This window comes from Pyxicephalus adspersus, chromosome 5 (assembly GCF_032062135.1).
Source record: "Pyxicephalus adspersus chromosome 5, UCB_Pads_2.0, whole genome shotgun sequence".
Taxonomy (NCBI): Eukaryota; Metazoa; Chordata; class Amphibia; order Anura; family Pyxicephalidae; genus Pyxicephalus; species Pyxicephalus adspersus.
The window spans coordinates 44,145,847-44,169,242 of record NC_092862.1 but is presented as its reverse complement, the minus strand read 5'-3'; the positions used below and the strand labels follow the sequence as shown (position 1 = coordinate 44,169,242).

At 37.2% G+C, this 23,396-nt stretch overlaps 1 protein-coding gene across 5 annotated transcripts in view; it reads right to left on the bottom strand.

Moving 5' to 3' along the window:
• OSBPL1A (oxysterol binding protein like 1A) overlaps positions 1-23,396 on the bottom strand; it is a 63,137-nt gene that overhangs the window by 13,193 nt on the left and 26,548 nt on the right. For 4 of the 5 annotated variants that reach the window (XM_072411296.1, XM_072411297.1, XM_072411298.1 and 1 more), the window contains 3 exons: positions 12,941-13,106; positions 9,210-9,369; positions 1,733-1,808 (listed from right to left, as the gene is read on the bottom strand). In XM_072411296.1, the coding sequence (XP_072267397.1) occupies positions 1,733-1,808; positions 9,210-9,369; positions 12,941-13,106 (402 nt within the window). Of the gene's footprint in view, positions 1-1,732; positions 1,809-9,209; positions 9,370-12,940; positions 13,107-20,361; positions 20,537-23,396 lie in introns of those variants that run through there. The other variant, XM_072411300.1, reaches the window with a different exon arrangement.

The window sequence follows — 23,396 nt, the reverse complement described above, 5'->3', positions numbered from 1 at the left end:
TAAAAATGTGTTTTGTGGGAATCTGGCCCTAACTGCACTCCTCTATGCACCTTGACTGCCAACCCATCAACCTAGGGCCTGCTTTGTAGAATCCTTGACCTGCCTGTTACTGTAATGGATTCTGGAATGTAAACTGGCATACTCAGTGAAGAAAGCCATTATAAAACCACTTCAAAAAGTTCTCATAGGATCCAGGTGATACAACAGCTTATGACCAAACTTTAAAACTTCTCTTGCCAAGTTATAGAAAACACAACTGCTACCCAGCAAGTTGTCAGACTCTTAGGCACATAATTATGTGGCCCTTTATATCTTATAATTACATTATCTCTGCTGTCACAATCTTAGGATTCTCTTTTTACATTTAATGTTAAGAAATATTCTAGTTGGCTGGAAGGTGCCCAGAGCAATTCAAGTAATCTCGGACACTTCCACAAAGTACTGGTGCGATCTCTGTCACAGTTCTTGGATGCCCAGAAATTCAATAAAAGCCACCAATGTCACAGATAAAACATCAAAACATTACTCTTTGTAGTGTAGTAGTAAATATATTGGTTTATCAAGGAAAATGATGACTTTATCAGAAACAAATATTTTAATTACATATTTGTGAATTCAACACCTTACAGCAGAAATAAACACATAACATTTGACTCTTAAAGTAAAGATCAATGCCTGAAGTGCAAATTTACAAAAACAATATGAAATCAGAAAAACATCTTAGACTATTCCGAATACTGTAATCTGATGAAATGTTAAATGTGGTTGAAGTGGATTACTGCACAATTTTATTTTGTGCTGGGCTAATAAAATCCTGTGATAATGGTATCATTTACTGTATCTAATGCATTTTACAGGAAACCAGTGAATCTTCTTTATTTTGCATTAACGTGCTGACATCTTCTGTAGAAAGATTCTTCTAGGGATATTGCAGACAATATGATCTGGTGTAAACTAAAAGATAAGCATGGTCTTTGGCTCTCTTGAGGTAGTGTGCATTGAATAGATGAAGCTGTAATTCAATCAGTTTAAATCAAGAAGAAGTGATCCAAATAGGACAAAATGACCTTTTCTTTTAAAGTTAAAAAACATTTTACTGCCACTGGTGCTAAAATAGGGTTCAATATTTCCATCCACCCTACTTCTTCTAAAGATATACATTTGGCATTTAGTAAGTCAACTGTTTGGTGATATGCCTTCTATATTCTTAAATGTCCAATTCACTTTGAACCTTAAGGGCTAGGGGACATGAAGGCAAATCCAACACACACTTCTATGATTCTATGATTTTCTTTCTGAAATACTGGTGCAACTCACTTTTGGAAATGGATTCTTTCCCACTTCCCAAAGATGATATCAAACATGCATAAAATTAGGTTCAGAAGAAGTTTGTTATCATGTTAGGGTTAGGGTTTCTTAAAGGACCAACCATAAAATGCAGCGTCAGTAGTGGTCAAACCCAATGCTTTTATTGTCTCAGGTATTGGTACCCTAATGGAGGCTTACCACTACCAATGTCCAGTTGTGCTGATGTAATTGTAAAGGAAGTTTTTTAGCCTTCACCTATATTAGAATATCAAATATTAAAACTGCTACCACTTTAGGGGCAAACATTATTACAAACTGGCTTATAAAATAGTCCATAGAAAACAGAAATGTTCTTTAGCAAATCTGAAAGAACACCAACAAACTACATATGCAGTTTCAAATGAATAAATAAACACATGCTCACCATTCCAATGCATTTTCTTAAAATACTCCAAATACTGAAATCATTTCTGGAAAACATTGGTGATGGTAAACTAGTTCTAGGGAAAAAAATAAAAGATAAAGTGTTAGATAACATGTTAGGAGAGCCAATAGAGCTATATTGATCGAGTAATGCACAATATATGTGTCAATATATGAATGATGAACTACACCCCCGGCATACGAATAACATGACCATATTTATTCATTCATTTAAAGTGTCAGTGTACTACCAGAAAATGTGCATCAAATTGCAAAATAAAAGCAAAAATGATCTGCAGATATGACCTGCAGTGCAAATTAATAATTTATCAAATGGTGATTTAACCACTTGATATATTTTACATTGAATGAAGAATGACTTGGGAAATGTGAAAGTATGTTCTTTATGCCACAAGTGTTTTACACAATCTCTGTTTCCCAGTGATTTGACAAGAGAGGGCACCACCAAAAAAAGAGCCAGCCACCAGGGGCAACGTAACTTCTGGATACACCCAGGAATTACATCTTCAATGGTCACCCAATGGCTGAAAACATGTGCTAGGGAACCACAAGCTAGTGGCAAAGATATCGGCTTCATGGGAAGCAGCAGTGACAAGTTCCTAGACCTGTCATCACTGCAGTGTTCCTGGAAACAGTTGGGACTTTGGCATAATCAGCAAGTATGCTGTAGATCCACACCAGGCGCTTGGTTTAATTTTAACGGATATGTAGATAAGAGGTAACCACAAAGTACAATCTAAGGTCTAAAACATGCAACCTTTAAAAAAAAGAAAACATAAAAAGTACAGTAGGATCAAGTAAATGCTTACTAGACAATTTCATAGCACAATCTCCCCCTCCTTGTATATATAAAATGTGGAAATGTCTCATTACTTCCCCACCCACACCTCATCTCCACATAATCATTTATGTAAATGCAGAAAAAGGTGAGGAGGAAATACTAGAGAGTGTCACATGAGTAATGAGGTATTCAGGGCTGCATACATCCCATTCAAGATGATCAAGCTCATTAGAAGTCTAAGGGCTTTTGGATGTCTACAGAAGGAGGTGTTTTACAGGTAAACATGCAGAAGAAACAGGTAAAGTGTACCTAAACTCAGAAATTTCACTTTACATAAAAGATTAGACCACCCAACCTGCATGCACAGTGAGATCAGCAAGTTTTTTTTTCCAACCTACTACACCCGTAAGTGTATTTTTTTGTTTTAGGCACTTTTGGGTTTAGTTCCTCTTTAAGTGCACATATAATCTTATGGGAAGATTTATGCTGAAACCTTTATGCTGAAACAAATAGTCTGGAGACAGAATTGCTTTCCAATGCAAACATGTTTACTGCCAAATAATTCCCAACTTTGTTCAATTATCCAGCAATTCATATGCAAAATCAAAATGATCTCTCAGCTACCCCCTGGTTTAGCTTTAATGCTTCCTGGATCACATTACTGCCAGTGAACAGAGCTGATAATGCAATGGAGGGAAAAGACCCTGAACCATTATTGTGCTACTGCATACGTATTAGTGCACAGCAGTTCCATTTATATTAAATTGTTATAAATTAGTTAACGCAATGGTATTTCACACGCACTAATGTAATGCACCAATACCTGAAGGTGTCTATAGGTCCCAACTATCCAATATGCAGGCTGGATAAAGATGAACGGTGACATAGAGAGCTGCATTGCTGAACCAGAAAATAGGTCTGTCACCTATCTGGCTGTAGAACTGTTGATGTGCATATGCAAAGTTTAGTATAACATCAGCTATTCAAGGTAATAAGCTTTCCAGGGAATTTGAACACATACACAAAGTCTTTTGTGTGGTATTGTCCAAGTATCTTTTTAATGTGGTACTAAATGATTTGTATAACCATGTAGCATTTAAGTGTATGGGATATGTACAAAACACAAACATTGTAACTCCCAACCTGATATGTAAAAACAATGGAGAATGGAAAATGTTAAATAAACATGATGAACAGGATGAAAAATAATTAGGTCAAGGTACACCCGTTTCTAGCCAATGTAGCACACAATTGGCCTTTCAGCAGAATCCTGAGGCATCAGAAGAAATCATATCTAATGTACTGTGCAGCTTTACCATGATCCCACCATGAAGCTGAGAAACATCATCTATGGGCCGTAGCTCATGGCGGAATGGTAAGATATTGTTTTGTTAGGTGTGTGTGAAGTCTGCAGTAGAAGGTAAGTAGATCTTCCATTACACGTTTAGGCTCACAATAAAGGGATAGTTCTAAAAATAATAACACTAATGTTGACAACTCATTGATTAGCCATGTAGCTGATTACACTTTGCTCTTTGATCAAAACATTGAAAAATGTTACACAGTAAAATATTGCAGGGATAATGTACCTAAATAGACTAAATGAGTTTGAATATTTAAAAAATGAAACAAGAGGACCTCAAAGACATTTTTTCCTTTTATGATATACACTCACCTGTAACATTATTAGGTACACTGGTTTACCTGCTTGTTAACACAAATATCTATATAAGTGGCACCAACACAAAGCATTTAGGCATGTAGACATTGTCAAGATGAGCTGCTGAAGTTGAAACTGAACATCAGGAAGGGGAAGAAAGATGATTTGAGTGACACAGCTGATCATGTGCCATGATTGTTGGTGCTAGGCGGTTTGGTCTGAGTTTTTCAGAAACTGCTGATCTGCTAACATTTTCACACACAACCAACTTTATGGGTAACACTGAATGATTTGTAATGGGAAAATATCCAATGTGTGGTAGCTATCATGAGAAAATACCTTCCTCATGTCAGAGAAGTCTAGTCAAGTTTGCATTAATGAAAACCAACAAGGACTCAAATAAGCACTTGTTACAGCCCACGTTGCCTATAATTGTTTTCAGCAGCCAACATTCATAATTCGCAGGCCCTCCCACTATTGGTTTTGACTATACAGACTTAGTAAACCTCAGTTACAGCTGAACCAGTATTTGACAGTGTGGCTGCAAAAAAAGCTGTGTTTTGTTACCAGAACCAGCCACGGATTTCGAAAAGGTACTACTTTTTTGTAAAGGCCCCTTGCTTGAAGCAGCCAAAGGTATTCAGAAGAATGTGAGCTGGTAATTACACACCTGGGGGGGGTGGGGTGGGGGGTCAACAAACTTGTCCTGGTATATTGGGAATACTATATGTGTGGTGTTTCAGGCATGTATTCATTCATGCATAACTCTTAATATATATATATTTATATATAAATTCAGATCTATTTTTTTCTAATGATTTGCACATCTCTACTGCTTTTGGACAAGTCATTTTCACGGAGATATACACATCTTTGTGCAATAATTGGAGCCTATCCAGTATGTCCTTTCTGATTGATTCAATCAGTTATGGGAGATGGAATTGACTGTTGTGTCGGGACAGCAAGGTTTGCAATGCCGCCAGAAGGATGCGGTCAGTTTATCTGTAGACTAAAAAGGATCCTACTGTGCCAAAATCATTTTCTTTATATTTTCCATCAAGCACATCTAATGACCCAATACAAAAAGTAATTCCCGAGGAAAAAGTGCTTTGTACACTGTAACAAAACATTACATATTAGGCCCAACCCTTATATTCAAAAGGAAAAACATACAGCATTTCTGGTAATCTAAAAAAGTTATTGAATAACACATTAAAAGAAACCCATCCTAAATTACCTATCTACCTCATGTGAATACTGATCTCTTCACATGAAAATGCTAGTTGTTTACTGGTCATTCTGATGGCTACTACACTTGCTGGACTTTTACAGCTACTTTTTCATGGTACACAGTTCAAACAAAAATGTCAGACAGACACTCAGCTCATCAGACCTTAAACAAATGTCAGATCACAGTACTGCAAAGCTTCTACCTAACTACACAGTTCTTTTCTAGTTTTAGTATCTATCTCCTTATATTTTTTGAACCAAAACTCCTAACACAATGTGATAGGGAAGTCTCCAGCAGCTATTGGGGAGATTTGTTTCCATTTCAAAGACAGGATGTAAGGCAAAATCTCCCAAAACAGGGACTAAGTTGGTAATTAAACCAGTTAGAAGTCAAAACCTTTCTTTACTTTAACCAAAAAATAAATGTTTGCTGGATTGGTCCCTCAAAATGAAAATTACAGACCAATGCTTAATGTAAATATTAAATGGGTTTATCAATCTAACAAAATCTACAATATACTGATTTTAATATTCTGATATTCTGAATTCAGCATCATGGTTATTCATGTTGGCATGATACAAAGAATGTCATAAGCCATATATATTATCACATAAATGCTCCACATGGCAATTCCAAAAACATGCAGTTAGGTTAAATTGGCTTCCCCCAAAAAATTGACATTAGACTGTAATAAAGACATATGTCTATGGTAGGGATATTAGATTGTGAGCCCTTTAGAGGGATAGCTAGTGACATGACTATGGACTTTGTAAAGCCCTGCGTAAAATGTTGGCACTATATAAATAATATGTAATAATTATAATAGCAGATGTATGAAAACACAAAAGACAAAACGTGCCTGTTATGTTTACACTCAGGCGTGCGGAAGAATGCAGAAAAGACATTGGAGCAGTGTGGTGTCCATTTCATCCTGTCGGATCATGAAACAATGGACATGCAACAGAGTATATTCTTTCAGGGTAAGTAGCAAAGGTGAACAGAGATAAAGATACAGAAAGTCCATCTTGTGATTTACAGAAACATACAGGATACATATACAAGCAAAAATAATAAGAATAAAAATTCTAAGAGAACATTTGCATATTTCCCCATAAGGACCATGACACTTTTAAGTCCATCAGTGGAGGGGATCAAGTAACTAGAAACTAAAAAGCAGCTGGAGGTCCATTAATAAATAATGTTTAATTAAAAGAGGAAAGAACAATGACAAAACAAAGCTAAAAAAAAAACCTGCCTTGGGCTTCAAATTTTCTATTTTGTTTTAGGATTTTTTTTATTGTAATAGGGCATAAACGTACTGCACTAATATATAGCATGAACTTACCAATTTGCAACACACACACACACACACACACACGTCCAAGTATAACAACTGCTGAAAAAGAAAACAGAAACATGGTCACCCAAGCCTCATTAAAAGGCGTGATAGAGAGGATAGCTTTTTTGGTCCAATTCAGCAATTGTCCCATTAGACATTTCCTATGATGGGCATGTGGGTGTTAAAAGTGCACCAGTGAAAAAAGGTGATCTAGTCTAATAAATCGTTTTTCAATTTAGATCATAGAGATTTTTTTGGGGAAAAAAAAACAGTAGGATGCACTATGGGGCTGCGGCTGTCTGACAGGTGGGCAGCAAGAGCAAGGAAACTAGCAGTGGTCCATGGCTTTGGCCCATGTCCTTCTTCTGACCCCGCTTGGGGGGGCGCAGCGGCCAGAGCCACATACGTCTCCCGATCGCAGGCTCGGGGCGGTTGGTGGGTTGTGTTTTTGGACACAACCCGCCCACTCCCCCATCACAGGCTCAGACCTACAATGGGAGAGTGGGCGGCAGGTCTGAGCCTGTGATGGGGGAGTGGGCGGGTTGAGTGACACAGGACAGGTCTGAAGTCTGTAGATTTAGTGGTCCTAAACTTCAAAAAGTTGGGGACCACTGACTTAAAGGATTTGCAGCAAGCATCTTGGCCAGAAACAAAAGGAAAACTTCATAGGTCCTCTCAAGTCCAGGCTTTGACAGGTCGGAGCTGTTCTGGCTGATCAGTGTATGAAATAAATTTATAAACATATACACTTTTAAAAGCAGGAGCATTGTTTGGGAAAAGATCCCTCAGATAGGTTCACAAGCATGAAATTACTGGCATGAAAAGCTCTGATGCATTATTGAGCAGCTGACATCTACTGTAAATAAGCTTGTCCTATTTCCAAACCAAGTGAATTGATATGGAATAGCACAGTTTACAGTTATAACAACCTCCACGATTCTGAGAAGGCTTTCTGAAAGATTTTAGAACATGTCTCTGGTATAAATGTGCCCATTGAACCCATTTGTAAGGTAAGTTTCAATACTAGAAGAGACCTCCTGAGTCTCAACTGAGGTTCCAATTCATGCCAAAGGTATTTAGTTAGACCTGGGTGCAGTTCCCCCATGCCAAGCCCATTAAACCATGTCCTTAAGGACATGGGGATAGTCATGAAGGAACAGAACAGCATTTTTTTCAAACTTTTGCCACATGGTTGGATGTGCACAATTGTCTAAAATACACCTGTATGCTATGGGATTACCAGTGCTCTTAACTGAACACACACATACTCAATTCACTGGGGTGACTACTAAAAGGATACAGACAACCAAATTTTATTTGCAGATTTTGTTGTGTTTAAAAATACCCACGTTAAAATAGTGGAGCAATTACAGCAAATATACACAAAATCATATATATATATATATATATATATATATATATATATATTTATATATATATAGTATATGTATGTATTATTATTATCATCCAATCCCACTCTCTTTTCTTTTCCAAAACACAAATGGTTGAAATGGGATTTTTTAATTCTGTGTAACCCGTATATTTTTTTTAAAAACACAACTTAGCTTTACTACCGATCAAGTACGCAATTCAGTTTTATATAAGGTCTTCATTTATTTTTACAGCTCTGCTGAGTTTTCCTGCTGCTAAGCAGACTAAAAACAAAAAAAAAAAGTAAGCTTGACATAAAAGCAGGTCTGTCTATAGAAGAAAAGGGAAAGCCATGCACTGTATTCCTAGACCTGGTAAACAGCTTTTCATGAATAAACTCTTCATTTTGCTTAATTAGCAGTTTTGCCATGTACACAGGGCTGAACACAATTAACTATATCAACTCTTATTCTTCAAATGAGTTTACTAAATGTTGAAACTATGTTAACAGCATTTTTGCTGACAGCACATGTCCAATAATTGTTTGAACATCACAACCCACTGTATTTATACATTTGATTAATATACAACACAATTTAAAGCAACATAAGGGTTTAGAGATTCCTCCTTTATGTAACAGGAAAATTCAGATCTGCATTATTATACAATTATACCAAATGCTGCCTTACATGCTGAAGCATTTCCACTGTTGGTTGCCAAAACAATAAAACATGTGGCAGTTCTGAAGTAGATGTCTTTGAACACATTAGGAATATACTGCAACACCATACGAATGTTTCTTTAGGCACCAAAACCCCCTTGATTTACAAGGAACAGGAATGCTGACTGTAGTAAAATATCTGTGTTCACTGTACTAGAGAGGCACATAAAGATGTACATTACCTTGCATTGTAACTTCATCTGGACTGTTTAATAGGCCTATGTTCTTTGCTATTAAGTAACTGCCAATGTATTTGCCTGCTTGTATGCACAATTAACAGAAAGTGAAGTATGTCACTGCTTCACCAATGACTTACAAACATTACTCTAATTCCGTCAGCCAGCCTTTTCTTACCGGTGCTTTTTAATGCCATTAGATGTGGCTTCTCCCCCGCTGGGCTTCTTGTCATCAGACATGCTGCCCTTATTACGGCAGAAGCTTAAATCCAAACTCTCTTCGGCAGAAGAGTTTCCAACAGTCTCAAATCCACTCAAGGAATGATCAGACTCTGAATCTAAAAGAAGCACAATTGTGTTAATGAAATACACACTCCCATCCACACTGTAACAACTGAAAACTTCTCACATTCGCAGAGCACTGAAACTCGAGGAGGTTACTTTGTTATGTTGACAGGCTCCATCCACTAACTAATGCATCTCTCCCAGGAACTTCATGAGTTATGCTGGAAAACAAAGGCAACCTGAGCCATTGTATTTGAATTCACCACTACATTTACTTTAAAGCTAAACTCTGGGTTCAAGTATTTAAAGTAAAGGTTTAATATCTCACGGGCTACAAAGCATACCCAGGTATTACCTTGTAAAAATAGTGGTAACATCACTGGGTGTTACAAAGCCTGTTAACAAAACAGAGCTGTGGGAGATGCAGAAGGTCCAGCTACAGGCTGCCTGCAGAAAACTGTAGGAGGGATGGATACATGACCAGTACACTGAACAAGGAAAGAAAACAGCAGTGACTGGTCATAATACAGGAAGTTATAGAGGTAAAGTTTAACTGTGGATTACTGCACAAATCTGCAAGAAATATGAACAATACACCAAGTTTTAAGTAAGAATTAGGTATAAACATGCTACTTGCATAGACAATATTTTCATACCTAAAAATTCATAATTTAAGGGAAGTTACCAACTTTAAAGAAGTTCATATCGACATTGACAACATAAAACATTAGTAAGGTTATTTTGTGAGATTGATTCAATTTTTTACTGCTTAACAAGTATTTGATTGTATCTTTCCCTCAGTCTTCAAACATGCAAGTGTTCTCCCAATCCTGAAGAAACCCTCACTAGATCCCTCTCTACTTTCTAGCTACTGTCTTTTGTTCCTTCTCCTATATGTCTCCAAACTTCTTAATCACTTTGACTAAAAAAGACAGACTACCTGAATACCAACTCTCTCTCCTGACCCTCTCTACCTTTCACCCCGCCCATTCCCCTGAAATAGCTTTTACAAAAGTGGCTAATGACTACCTCAGAGCAGTCACAATGCAACTTTTCTCTCTTCCCCCTACTAGATCTTTAGATTGGACGCTGTTCTATTTTGAGTTACTTCGTATCTGTCTGACTGCTCCTTTCAACTTTCTATCAATGGTAAATCCTCCTTCCCCACTCTACTCCCTGTTGGTGTTCCCCAAGGGTCAAGTCCCTGGACTGGTTCTCTTTTCTTTGTACATCTGATTTGGCAAGTTACCTTCTCATTTGGCTTACAGTAACAACTGTATGCAGAAGACACTCATATCTCTCTGTGCACCCCTGACTTGTCTCCCTCAGTCCTGGATAAGGTTTCAAGCTGCCTGCCAGCCATCCCATCATGGGCGGCTGACATGTTTCGGAAACTCAACCTGGTTAACATAGAACTCATTATCATTCCCTTCCCCTCATCTTCAAAATCTCTCCTTGATATCTCTGTAACTGTCCCTCGTCTCAAGAATGTTGTATTGGCATTACCTTGGTTTCCACTCATTCAGTCTTGCTGTTTTCACCTGTCTAAAATCTTCAAAATATGCCCTCACCTGTTCACAGAGAACACCAAACTCCATGTACATGCTCCTATCATCTCTCGTCTGAACGTCTGTAAGATCCTCTTCTCTGGTTTTTCACTAAACCAACTCTCTCCTCTACAATCAAATATAAATGTGCAGCCAGACTTATCCATCCTTCCCACCACTCCTCTTCCACTGCTTCTCTTTGGAATTTCGCTGCATTGGATTGCGTTTACCCTTGGAATCAAAATAAAGCTCCTGTGCTTTGCCTTCAAATCCCTCTACAGTTCCTGTCACAGTTACCTTTCTGACCTGATAGAAAAAATTCACCACTAGCTGCCTTCCAGGCTTTTCCAATGACCTACTAATGACTTCCTCTCTCATAATCTTGTCACATGATCGACTCCAAGACTTTTCTAGGGCTGCCCCAACTCCCTTCCTCATCCTATTAGATTTCAATTTTCTGTAAATTTAGAAGAACACTTAACCCTTCTTTTCAAACTCACCTACCCATCTTCTATCTTTTAACCCTCACCAATTAGCCACCATTAGCCACCTATTGTGTGCTACCTCTTGGACTGTAAGCTCTTTTGAAAAAGGGTTCTTTCCTCCTACCCAGATATGACAGCTTTTCTTACTACCCTTAAAAACTTTCTACAAATATGGGTGGCTACACAGACCATCTCCTGTTGATTCTAAAGAAGGATCTTTAATCTGCCTATCCTCTCTAAGATGCCCATGAAGAGGTCAACTATGCATATTTTCTATATTTTAATGTTAAATTTTAGTTTATCTATATGGTATCTTATGTTGAATACTCAAGATACACATTTTCTTTTTCTTTCTATCCAATTACATCTGATTGTTGTGTATATGGGATATCAGATGTTTCTTTTTGAAATCATATAATAAATGAACAATTAACATTTTTAAACTGTCCATTATAGACTATTTCAACCTTAAGAATCTTTGAAAGTGATAAAAAATCTGCCTATGCAAATTTTTTTGAAATTAATATAATATTATGCGTGGCCAAAGCTGCCCAAACATTTTCAGCTTATAGGACTACAAATACTACTGAAAAACAAAAGGACATGTCTGGGCAAAAAACATTGCTTAGGATTTCAGTTCAGCAAAGGCGACGTGTTCCCTTGAACATTATGTATTGCACATACATAATACATATTACATATGTACATAATACATGTATTTAGTTTTTTTTCCCCCCATTTTGACTGAATCTGCAATTTATAGTCAAACTGCAACATTACTGTCTCAATACTGAGAGTCAGGAAATAGGTCAGGAAAATGACAAAACTAAGTATTGATAGTTATGGTGCAGAAGTATTAGTTAATGTAAAGAAGTGAAAAAATACTGCAGGCATTTTAAAACCTGAATTAATCAAGTGTCTTAATGAAATGCACATTAAACTTTAAAAGAATAATGCACTGAATAAGTATAAAATGGGCACTTAAGTGATCGTAAAGTAAGTATAATAAAGCTAAACTTTATTTGAGGTATACTTTTTAAATATACAAAATTTGTGAGTTTACATAAAAAACACAGGAAACACAAGTCATAACACTAGGCACAGATGCTATATTTAATTTGTTAGATGATGGATTAAACGAAATTGCTGGAAAAAAACACAATCAAATGAATTCCTTTCACAATTATTTGTTGGTTGTGTTAACCTTTGCATCAAAATAGAAACCTGTTTTTGTAATATAATCAATATCTCAATATTTCAGTTCAATAAATGAGAATCAGATAGAAGTAGTCAACCGCAATATCAGATTTAAATCAATCGAATAACAATGATAGAAAATCACATAGTTTATGGCTAACATAAGAAATCCCGGTTTAGCTATATAGGATTATAGCTTTTACCAGTAAAAAAAAAGCAATCATTTCAATTAATTTAAATCTATGTTGCTTGCATTATTTATGTCCTTCTATGAGCTTCTATACAGACGAGGCTCAGCAATGATCACCAAAGCTGTTGTAATCATCTGTAAAATGTACCGTGGTTATATATGAGATCTTCTAACAGTTTGAATGAAAACAGAATAGCAAACGTACCTGAAACGGCATCATAGAATTCATCCTCGCTCAAAATGCTGTGGTGTGGAGGTGTTCCTTTAACCAGAGACTGTTCTAATTCGTGGTGTTCAGTAGCCAACGTCTGTAAAGCCTCTGATAAGATCTTACTTTTCTCTTGCTCGTGTTCTAGTTTCAGATTTCTCACCTAAAAAGGAGAAAGAACATTCCTGTGTCAGTTCACTACCTGTAAGGTAAATGAAGGTGACAGCTGAAGATTGAAAAAATTTGCGGAAAAAAAAGTGAAAAAGGAGAAGCATGAGCTAGCAGAAAAATCTATTAGGGGAAACACTGAGATAAAGAGGAACAGTCACAAGTTATCCAGGTTCCAATGACTCTTATGCATTAAAATGCTAACATTTGTTCTGATATGCCACAATACCATCCAAATACTGGGCCTGATTTATAAAAGCTCTCCTGGAAGGCTGGAAAGGATACACTTTCATTAGTGAAGTTGGGTGATCCAGCAAACCTGGAATAGATTTTTTCCAAGTCATTTGCTATTAGCTATTTTTTTTAATCCTGAACCAGATCCCTTCTAGGTTTGCTGGATCACCAGCTTCACTAATGAACATTTATCCTCTTATTGCTCTGAAGAATTTTGGCTTCCGTGCTTTTTAGTCTAAAATATATTCTTGGAATTTTTGTCAACAACATGAAGGCTGCTAAACAGCAAATATACCCCACACAGTTCTTTAGACTTGTTAGAGCTCAGTTCTAATCATAAGACATTTTGTCTAAGATGCCTAAATTGTTTTATACAGGCCTCCCCTTTGTATGCCACAAAGACTGCTGATATACCTGTATAAAGCAAAGATTGTAAAGCAATTTTCAGATTTAATGTTCTGGGTTAGGTCCTCTTGTCCGTTAGCTGAAAAATGCCAACATCTTCTAGTTTTTTTGTTTTTTTTTTAAGTTTTATTTCCACACTCAGGCATTTTTCCTTTGACACATTCTAGTTATTTTTAAAAAATCTGATTCAAAAAAGTGAATCTGCTTTTTTAGTGCACATTCCATGCAGGGCAAAAAAACCCCAAAAACCTAGTTTAGGTGCATATGAAAGGTGCGGTCAATGATAGGAATTCAACCCTTGCAGCAAACAGACCATGTAATACAGGAAGGGTGATAACCAGGGATGGCGCTATGTAGAAGTCGTGAGTACAGGATTCTTGCCCTAATGGAAAATTATGGGTCCCCATATCAAGGAAACATAGCAACAAAAGGTGAAGCATACAGAACACTTATATACCAAAAGTGACCGTGAACATCTGTAACCCCAGGGACACAAGTATTTCCCCCCCAATCCAGACATAACCAATCACCCAGATGTGGCAATTCGTAAATGTGAAAAATAGGAGATAAAGCAGTACACTTATGCCTGTAAGTGATAAAAAAGCACACCTATGTCTGCATAGTTCTCCCCAGAGGGTTTTAGCCGGTTGCTCCGCCCGGCTGATTTAAATACTCCGCCCAGCTCTCGGCAGCTCTCATCCTCGGATGCACAGATCTCAGTGAGGCTGCTCCGTGCTCTGTGTCATCAGTTCAGAGGATTGCTGCTGCCGATGAGAGGTGAGAACCGGCTACAGCTTCCTACCACCCGGCTGAAAAAAATTTCTGGGGAGAACACTGGTCTGTAAGGAATAAGGGGCTCTGAATGCAATACCAAATGTAAAAAGCATGAAATACTAAATCTACCAAAACACAAAGGTGCTGGTCTCATGTCCTATGTAGGGTGAATGCCACTGTCAAGCAACCAACTGAGCAGACAACTGTATATTCTGGCAATCCTATGCTATCTTTTAGCTTAACATCAAAAACTCTCTGGTTTAGGTTTGATGTTTTACATTTCATCTGATCAAAGGTCCAGACAATTATTTAACCAAGATATTGAAAGTGATCATGGCAGAATAACTACAGTGAAACAAATGTAAAATTCACTTTGCAAAGGAAACAAAAAAAGTAAGCAATGTAAATTTGGTATATCATCCTATTTTATCGCTATATTGCACACGCCTAAATGACCTTAACACTGCGTTTTACAAGGTCAGAACTAACTGTTCTGAAAGCAAATGAGAAGACTGCTGACTGACAGTGTCCTTACTAACATATACCGCACAGGCAAGTTTTACTGCTGTCTACAAGAAGTCGAAGCATAAAAGTTTCAGGAAATCAGTAGCACAAATCGAACAAAGAATAAAAAAAAAAAAAAAAAAAGTTGAATATGTGATTGCAGTTGAAGTGGCGATTCTCTCTCTTACAAAACCTTGAGTAACATCTGTTATAGAAGATTTGTGCCTACATGTCTTTCTGTTTTGCATGTTACCCAAAGCTGTACAAAGGTGTTTGCAAAAATTCTTCGCAATACCTCCCACTAAATCCACCTTTAAGGCATAACCCTCAATTCTAGAATTTCCTAAAATCCTAGACTGTTAATGTCGGGACCAATCTGAGATCAAATATCTTTATTATCTATATGTAGAACACTTTCAGCATCTGGTGACATTACAGCTTGGTCTGGTACACATGAATTTGCAAACATATCCAATGGAAAAATTGTTTATATCTGACCACACAAAACCCATGTCCAAATGTAACTCTCCTCTCTTGATGCTCTAATCAACAGCTTTATAATCAAAAACTTTAGACTTAAAGGTAAACTTTAAAGGTAAATTAAAATTTGCATACAGCCTACTACACTTAACAGTGGTTTTGCCTACTTCTCTACATTATTGTTTTTACTTTTAGGGTTCAGTTCAATGCAGCGCAAGTACGGTGCCTTCAGCTCAATCCCCTGGCACAGCAGTGCCTTCGGCGCAATTTTATGACAGAGCAGTGCCTTTAGCTCAATTCTATGGCAGAGCAGTGCCATCAGTTTATTACTTTGACAGGACAGTTTCAACAGCTCAAACCTCTGGCAAACCAGTGCCATTTTGGTTTGCATGCTTCTCAGAGAATCCACTCCTAAAAAGGATACCAGTAGAAAGCCTATTGTATTATTATATATCCTTTTTAAGATTATATGAAGCATGTGCCATTCAGACCAATTTTATAAAAATTTTACGGACAACACGTCTTTGTGAGATCTTTTACTTTACCCTTGCTAAAGCCTACCCCAACCCCCTTCTGGTACTGGCCATGTCACGCAACTTAGCTATAATTTATATATATGATATGATACAGATGATTATGAGGAGTGCAACCTGACATCTTTGGCAAATACTGTAATAGCAGTCAGGAGAAAACAATTCATTAGGGGTTGTTTAAAATAGCTAATAAACTTGGTTTAACAACGAAGTAAATTGACAGGCAGAAAACTATTCCATGCACTATCCATAAAAAAAAATTAAAATGCTTTGGCAATAAAAAAACACTTTGAATAGATAGTATACATGTATTTATCTGTGATAGCAATCTAAGCCTTAAACAGATTAAGCTTGGAATCCACCTTGGTTTATCATGCTAAAACCTTATACCGGGTCTAAATTGTCTAAGGAGCAATGTATGAATGTATATATGATATGTCATCATATCATATATACATTCATATCATATATGAATATATGATCAAAAATACTAAATAAGAGGTCATTCTTGGTTGAAAATGTTACTAAATGTCAAAAAACAATCAACTAGGTCATGTGGAATGAGAATTCACATTAATCTGACTGGACAGTTGGTTCAGTATGATCTGATCTAGAAAGAACTGTTGCGGATATTAATGACTTGGATGTTGAGTCACTCATTTTCTTGTCTTCTCAGTATCTTAAAATATAACATGTGTGAACTCTGTTTGCATAAATTATTTTTTCCTGTCAATTCTAGTTATACATAGTAAAGCTTGGAAATTTCCTGTTAAATAAAAAAAGTAGAAGGAAAATATATAAAAAGGATTACACTGCTAAAGACGAAGATAGAGTAAAGGGAAAAAAGAATGCCTCATGGATATTTCATGAATCTACTGCATCAATATTTCCTGCATCTTATTTCATTCTATGCATTAAATGAGACATGTATTTTCCAACTGGAAATATCAAGAAACCAAGTCCACAACACATTTAAGAAGATTTAACAAAGATTGAAACAGGGCTGTATGGGGAGAGAGAGGAGAGAGGAGAGAGAGAGGAGAGAGGAGAGAGAGACTTAAAACTAGATGTATACCCTTAGCTCAGTGTTTTTCCGCCTTTTTAAATTTGAGGAACCCCTTGAAATAACTTTCAGGTTTTTAGGGAACCCCTGCTATAAGTACTATGCCCACAACTGATAGTACATTAGTGCGGTGGCCAGTAGGAAGAATTGCTGGTCAATGGGAAGGCTACCACCCTTACAGATAGTCAAAAAGGTCATATCTGCTAAACTGACCCGAGAGGCGCAAATTGATCATTACTCTGGGAACCCGTAACAACCTCTGGAGGAACCCTAGGGTTCCACAAAGCCCTGGATGAGAAATATCGATCTAGATTTAGCTAACAATTGCACATCAGAACTTTGGTAATCATTACTGGGGAATGATACTTGTAGGTAGGAAATTAGATGTAGACATTTAAAGGGTTTTCTTTTTAATTTATTTGCCACCAAATCTCTCTCACTAATCTGTAATGAATCACTGTAGGTACTGTTCTAATTAAAGGCTATTAGACATAGGATGATTTTTAGTTCTGATCAGAAAAAAAGATTCCAAATTGGTTGTTGATAGATCAGACATGTGTATCAGAACAGAACGAAGATCAGACATGTATATTAGAACAGAATGAAAATCAAAAGTCAGAATCTGGTCAGAATTTCAAATGACGTCAGACTGATCTACTAACAACCGAAATATCAATCAAAAATTGGTCAATTAAATGCAAAATTGGCATCATCATACATAATGTGAAAGCTGAACTGATTTGCACACCAGAACTGCTAGAACTGCTGCTAAAACCCCCATGTCTAGCGTTTAAACATTTCTAAAAGCAAAGTAGCCTGGACGCCTAAAATAAAATAAGGATACTTACATCTATTTTGGTATTTTCTAGGATTTACAATATAAACATTTTCATTCAGGTTCCCTAAAGTTCGTGTCATAGTTGCAGTGTCTTTGGCTTCTCCAGAACACATTGCCACTCCTGGGCACACAGTAGCAGTTTGCAAACTGCACAGCGGGTTACTGCATTTCCATACAGTAGCGGTGCAGTTCTTCCTCTAGTGCAGGGGTGTTAAACTCAAATACACAGTGGACCAAAATTAAAAACTGAGACAATGTCACGGGCTAAACTTGAAACTGAAAAAGCACCGCTACTACAATTCCCTGCGTCAAGAAAACAGTCCATTGCGGGGCTTAATGTTATGAATGGCTGGAACTCACTCTTCACTGAAATAGCACCGCTACTACAATTCCCTGAGTCTTTAAAACAGTGCAATGCGGGGCCACGCATAGGCAGGGAGGGCGCAGGTCTATAGACAGGAAGCCGAGAATTGTAGTAGCGGAGCTATTTCAATGCAGCAGCGGGCCAGCTGCAATTCATGTTTAGGATTCCTTTGGGGGCCAAAAAAAAAAGGACATTGTGGGCCAGATTTGACCTGCCAGCCAGAGGCCACTGCACGGCCAAATGCGACTTGTTGCTATCCATAACGGCTACATTCCACCACAGCCACATGCACAAAATGGTTCCCAACCAATTCACTGAACAGGTGTGTGTGGCTAACCGTGGGTCTAAAACAAGATTGCTAGTTTCTTGCCTAGATAATCCAGTTTCTGAATTCTGTCCTAATTTGTCTACCAAAAAGATATGCTTATGTTACATCGGGGGTTACAAACGTTGTATTCTTGTACAATGTAATATCTAGTTATCACACTGTGGAATCTAGCCAGACTGCTAATAGACAAACACTAATCTTGCCAACTACATGGAATGCCTCGGGTTCTATTCATGTATAACTATGGCATACCTCAGTAGTCCTACTTGTGACCTCCACCCACTTGTCAGTGAGAATGTTCTGTATGATAACAAAAGTCCCAGTATATTGAGTGGAATACACCATATACCAATGCATGCTAAAGCACTGCTTTACAAAACGGGTATTGTACTGACAGAACAACACAGCTGTTTACCCAAGGAACACACTGTTCAAATAGAAAAAGCTTTTAGAATTGAGATAGAATTTTTCCAAAAATATTATTCCACTTTCCAAAAATATTAATTTTTTTAAAAATCTTCCTTTTGGGGCTACAGAACATCCGACCACACATAAACTGATATATATATATATATATATATATATATATATATATATATATATATATATATATATAAGGATTTTACATGAAGACTTTGTAACTGAACCCCTAAACTGACTGCAAATATATATATATAAGGATTTTACATGAAGACTTTGTAACTGAACCCCTAAACTGACTGCAAATTAACCTTTTTTAAAGAAAAAAAAAACAAATTTTTACATTTTACATTTACAGGTGAGTTCCTGTGAACTGGTGATCTTTAGTTGGAGTGCCGCTAGTGGCAGAATATTTGTATTTTTAACCACTTTTACACTAATCTTAATTGAGAGATATAAAAATCCCACTAATAAAACACACAACAAATATTACTGCCATCTTCCTATCGACACGTATTACTGTGATTTTGTTTTAATTAGAATTGTCTTTCAAACACTGCAGTGAAGGGTTCAATACACAATCATAACAAGAGCACATTGAACATATTAAACAATTGCCGAAATTGTGGAAAAATAACAACATGTCCACATTAAATATCATGCCTCTGTTTATATATTCATGTCTGTTTATAACCAAAATTAAAAAAAAAAATACATCTGTTAATTTTATACCTATTGGACAGTTTTACTGTTGTTTGTCATCAGTTTTTTATCTATTGCTTATATTCTAAAGATACTGAATATTGGTTTCTGTGTTCTGCTAAGCGCTTAGCACTGCAAGGTCAGAAGTGCATACATAGCTATCCCATGTGCCTGCAGAAAGTGGGTTTCCTCATCAGCTAATCCAGGGAGATCATCTCTAAAGCCCTTTACAATTCTACACACTGGACCACAAGTATGGCTGATTTTCCAATGCAGCATGCTATAAAAGAGCTAAATATTATCACTGTACACTAAGCATCAATGAAACTAGATTTCAGTTTTACAATAGAATAAAATTGCACAACTTTTTCCAGACCACAATTTTGACAATGTAAAATATAGCACATACAGCAGATGGCTTTTTAAACTTTATCTATGCCTCCATTCAATAAACAGCAAAGCTGTAATATTTGTCTTCTACTGAAAAGACCTGCAGCAATACAGTACACATCTCTGGAATCTTTGCACAGCTCAGCATAAAACCTCTCAACCATCAAGAAGACACATAGCATTCATTACTGGACACAATGATGCTTGTACTGTACCTTTGTGATGGGATGTTTCACTTTTTCTTCTCAATTTCGCCTCCTGTACAGTTCCCGCAGGCAGAATCTCATACACGGTTATGTGGGCTGGCAAGCTTCCTCCCTAATCCTCACCTCAGCATAAAAATCCCTTGCACACAGCACAAACTGCTGCATGAGAAGGTACCACAATGCTTTCCCTTGCCAGCAAATCCTAACATGTAAGCAAATCTGCTATTGGCCACACTGCAAAAGTTCTATTGGCTCAGACTTTCTTCTCTAATTGGCCATTGTGTTTATTCCCTGTATAGTACTCACTTGCTAGCTCTCCCCCTGATATACTGAAGTACAATGCATTTCATGTCTACACAGAAAAATATCAAGAGAGAAATGTTACATATTAACTAAAGTGACAACAATTAATTATACCCAATTGTTTTTCCCCCAGGCGTTTTAACAACCTGCTTGGAACAATATATTTGGGTTTAGATAAGAAAATGAGTTTCTGCAATTAATACTTTACCTACAAATCTCTGAATCTTTTGAGTCTTACTGAAAATTTAACTACAGGCAAATAGCTGTATTTCATATAAGGCACCATTTTCTTCTGGGATGATTTAGATATACATGGCAACTTAACACACCTACACCTGGCTAAACAGAATACTAGATCGAATATTTAGAATGAAAACACTTTAATATTTTAATTGTATATAACAGTTTGTCCTGAGTTTAACAAACATATTAACAAGTAAATGTATGACTTGAACCTCTCATGTACACCTATGGTACAGAGACAAACCTACTGTTTAAAGAGTAACAGCACCTTCGATATAGGTATTATTATTATTATTAAACAGTATTTATAGCGCCAGAATATTACACAGTGCTGTATATTAAATAGGGGTTGCAAATGATAGACATAAACAATAACACAGGTGGAGGAGAGGACTTTGCCCAAAAGAGCTTACAATCTGAGAGTAGTTAGGCTATGTTTAGACTGGCAGTGACGTTGCAGTTACTGCCACCTCATAATAGTGAGCCACTGCCTTGGATGAGTGCGCTACATTATTATTATTATTTTATTATTATTATACAGTATTTATATAGCGCCATCATATTACGCAGCGCTGTACAGAGTCCATAGTTGTGTCACTAACTGTCCCTCAAAGGAGCTCACAATCTAATGTCCCTACTATAGTCATATGTCATTAATGTAGTCTAGGTCAATTTAGGAGGAAGCCAATGAACCTAACTGCATGTTTTTGGAATGTGGGAGGAAACCGGAGTACCCGGAGGAAACCCACGCAGACACGGGGAGAACCTGCAAACTCCATGCAGATAGTGTCCTGGCTGGGATTCGAACCTAGGACCTAGCGCTGCAAAGGCCAGAGTGCTAACCCCTGAGCCACCGTGCTGCCCACCCATGGAAGCTTCATAGAGAATAAATGGCGGCAATGAGCAGTTCAGTACCAAACACTGCTGCTCGCCGTCAAATTTGCCACAGTGTGAGTGACCAAGTGTGAGTGGCTGGCAATGTACCAGGAAACTGCTTGATTCCACTGAACTTGCCCTCCGGTCATTCTAACATGGCTGCAGGTTGTCAACAATCTTCCTTAATAGGACCCTGCACTTTTACACATTCCTATGCACTTATTTTAATACATGTGTTTAGGTCCACAGAATCAAAAAACGCAATGGAACCAAATATGATTGCACAGCACATATGTGGCCCAGCTGAGAATAATTTTACCAAGTAGCCGGACAATCAAAGCATTGGTGTTTCATTGGATAAGGGGCAGCTTTGTATAGGAATCAGAAAGGTTGCACGCTCTCAAGAGTGTAACTGCATTTACTCATGTTTAGCATTTCATTGTGTAAAAACACAAGTACATAAATTAATCATAATTTAAAAATAGGAAGGAAAAATACGTTTATAAGATTTACTAGCAAGATTGAAATGCTAGCTATGACAAAAATTTATAGCTTTTGTTTAGCCTCCTGATTCTCACAGAGACTGCCAAAGGAAGATGATGTGTGAATGATGTGATTATAAATCTTAGGGTATTCTACACTCAGTAGCCACTTTATTAGGTACACTTGTTCAACTGCTTCAACTTGAAGCAGGTCAACTGATGACCTGCTAAAATTTGATGGTTGGTGCCAGTTGGACAGGTCTGAGCATTTCAGAAACTGTTGATCTGCTGAGATTTTTGTGCGCAATCCTCTCTAGAGTATAAAGAGAACGGTTCAAAAAAAATAAAAAAATCCAGTGAGCATCAGCTAACATTCCTAGTCGAACCCTGATGCTACAGCGTGGCTACATCAGCAGGGGACCAGATCAGCTGACATTTGTGTCAGCCAAGAAAAGGTACGTGAGGCTACAAGTTACATTGGCTCAACAAAATTGGGAAAAAAAAGATCTGAAAAATATTGCCTGATCTGAGGAATCTCAATTTCCGCAGCGTCATTTGGATGGTAGGGTCAGAATTTGGCATCAACAACATGAAAACTGGGATCCATCCTGCCTTGTATCAATGGGCCCAATTTAAAAAAGCTCTCCAAGGCTGGAGAGAATACACTTTTATCAGAGATCAGCTAGGTGATCCAGCAAACCTGTAATGGATCCAGGATTGGACTGGTCCAAATTTTAAAACATTTGATAGCAAATGGTTTAAAGAAATCCATTTCAGGTTCACCCAGCTTTACTGATAAAAGTGTAAACTCTTCAGCCCTGGAGAGCTTTATTAATCGAGGCCCAATGGATCAGGCTTATGGTATAATGGTGTATGGTATTTTTTTCGTTTCAAGCAACAATAAATTTCCAAGTTATTCAGAAGTGTGGACTAGAATAAATAAAAAAAATGTATATATAATTTACATACATATATATATATATATATATATATATATATATATATATATACACACACACACACACACACACAAGGGGGTGTTGAGAAGTTCCTGGCTTTGCCCCCTTCTGGATGAAATAGTAAAATGAGTGTGGGGGCATATGACAGCCTAATATCTTAGTATGTAACTGTGCAAATATC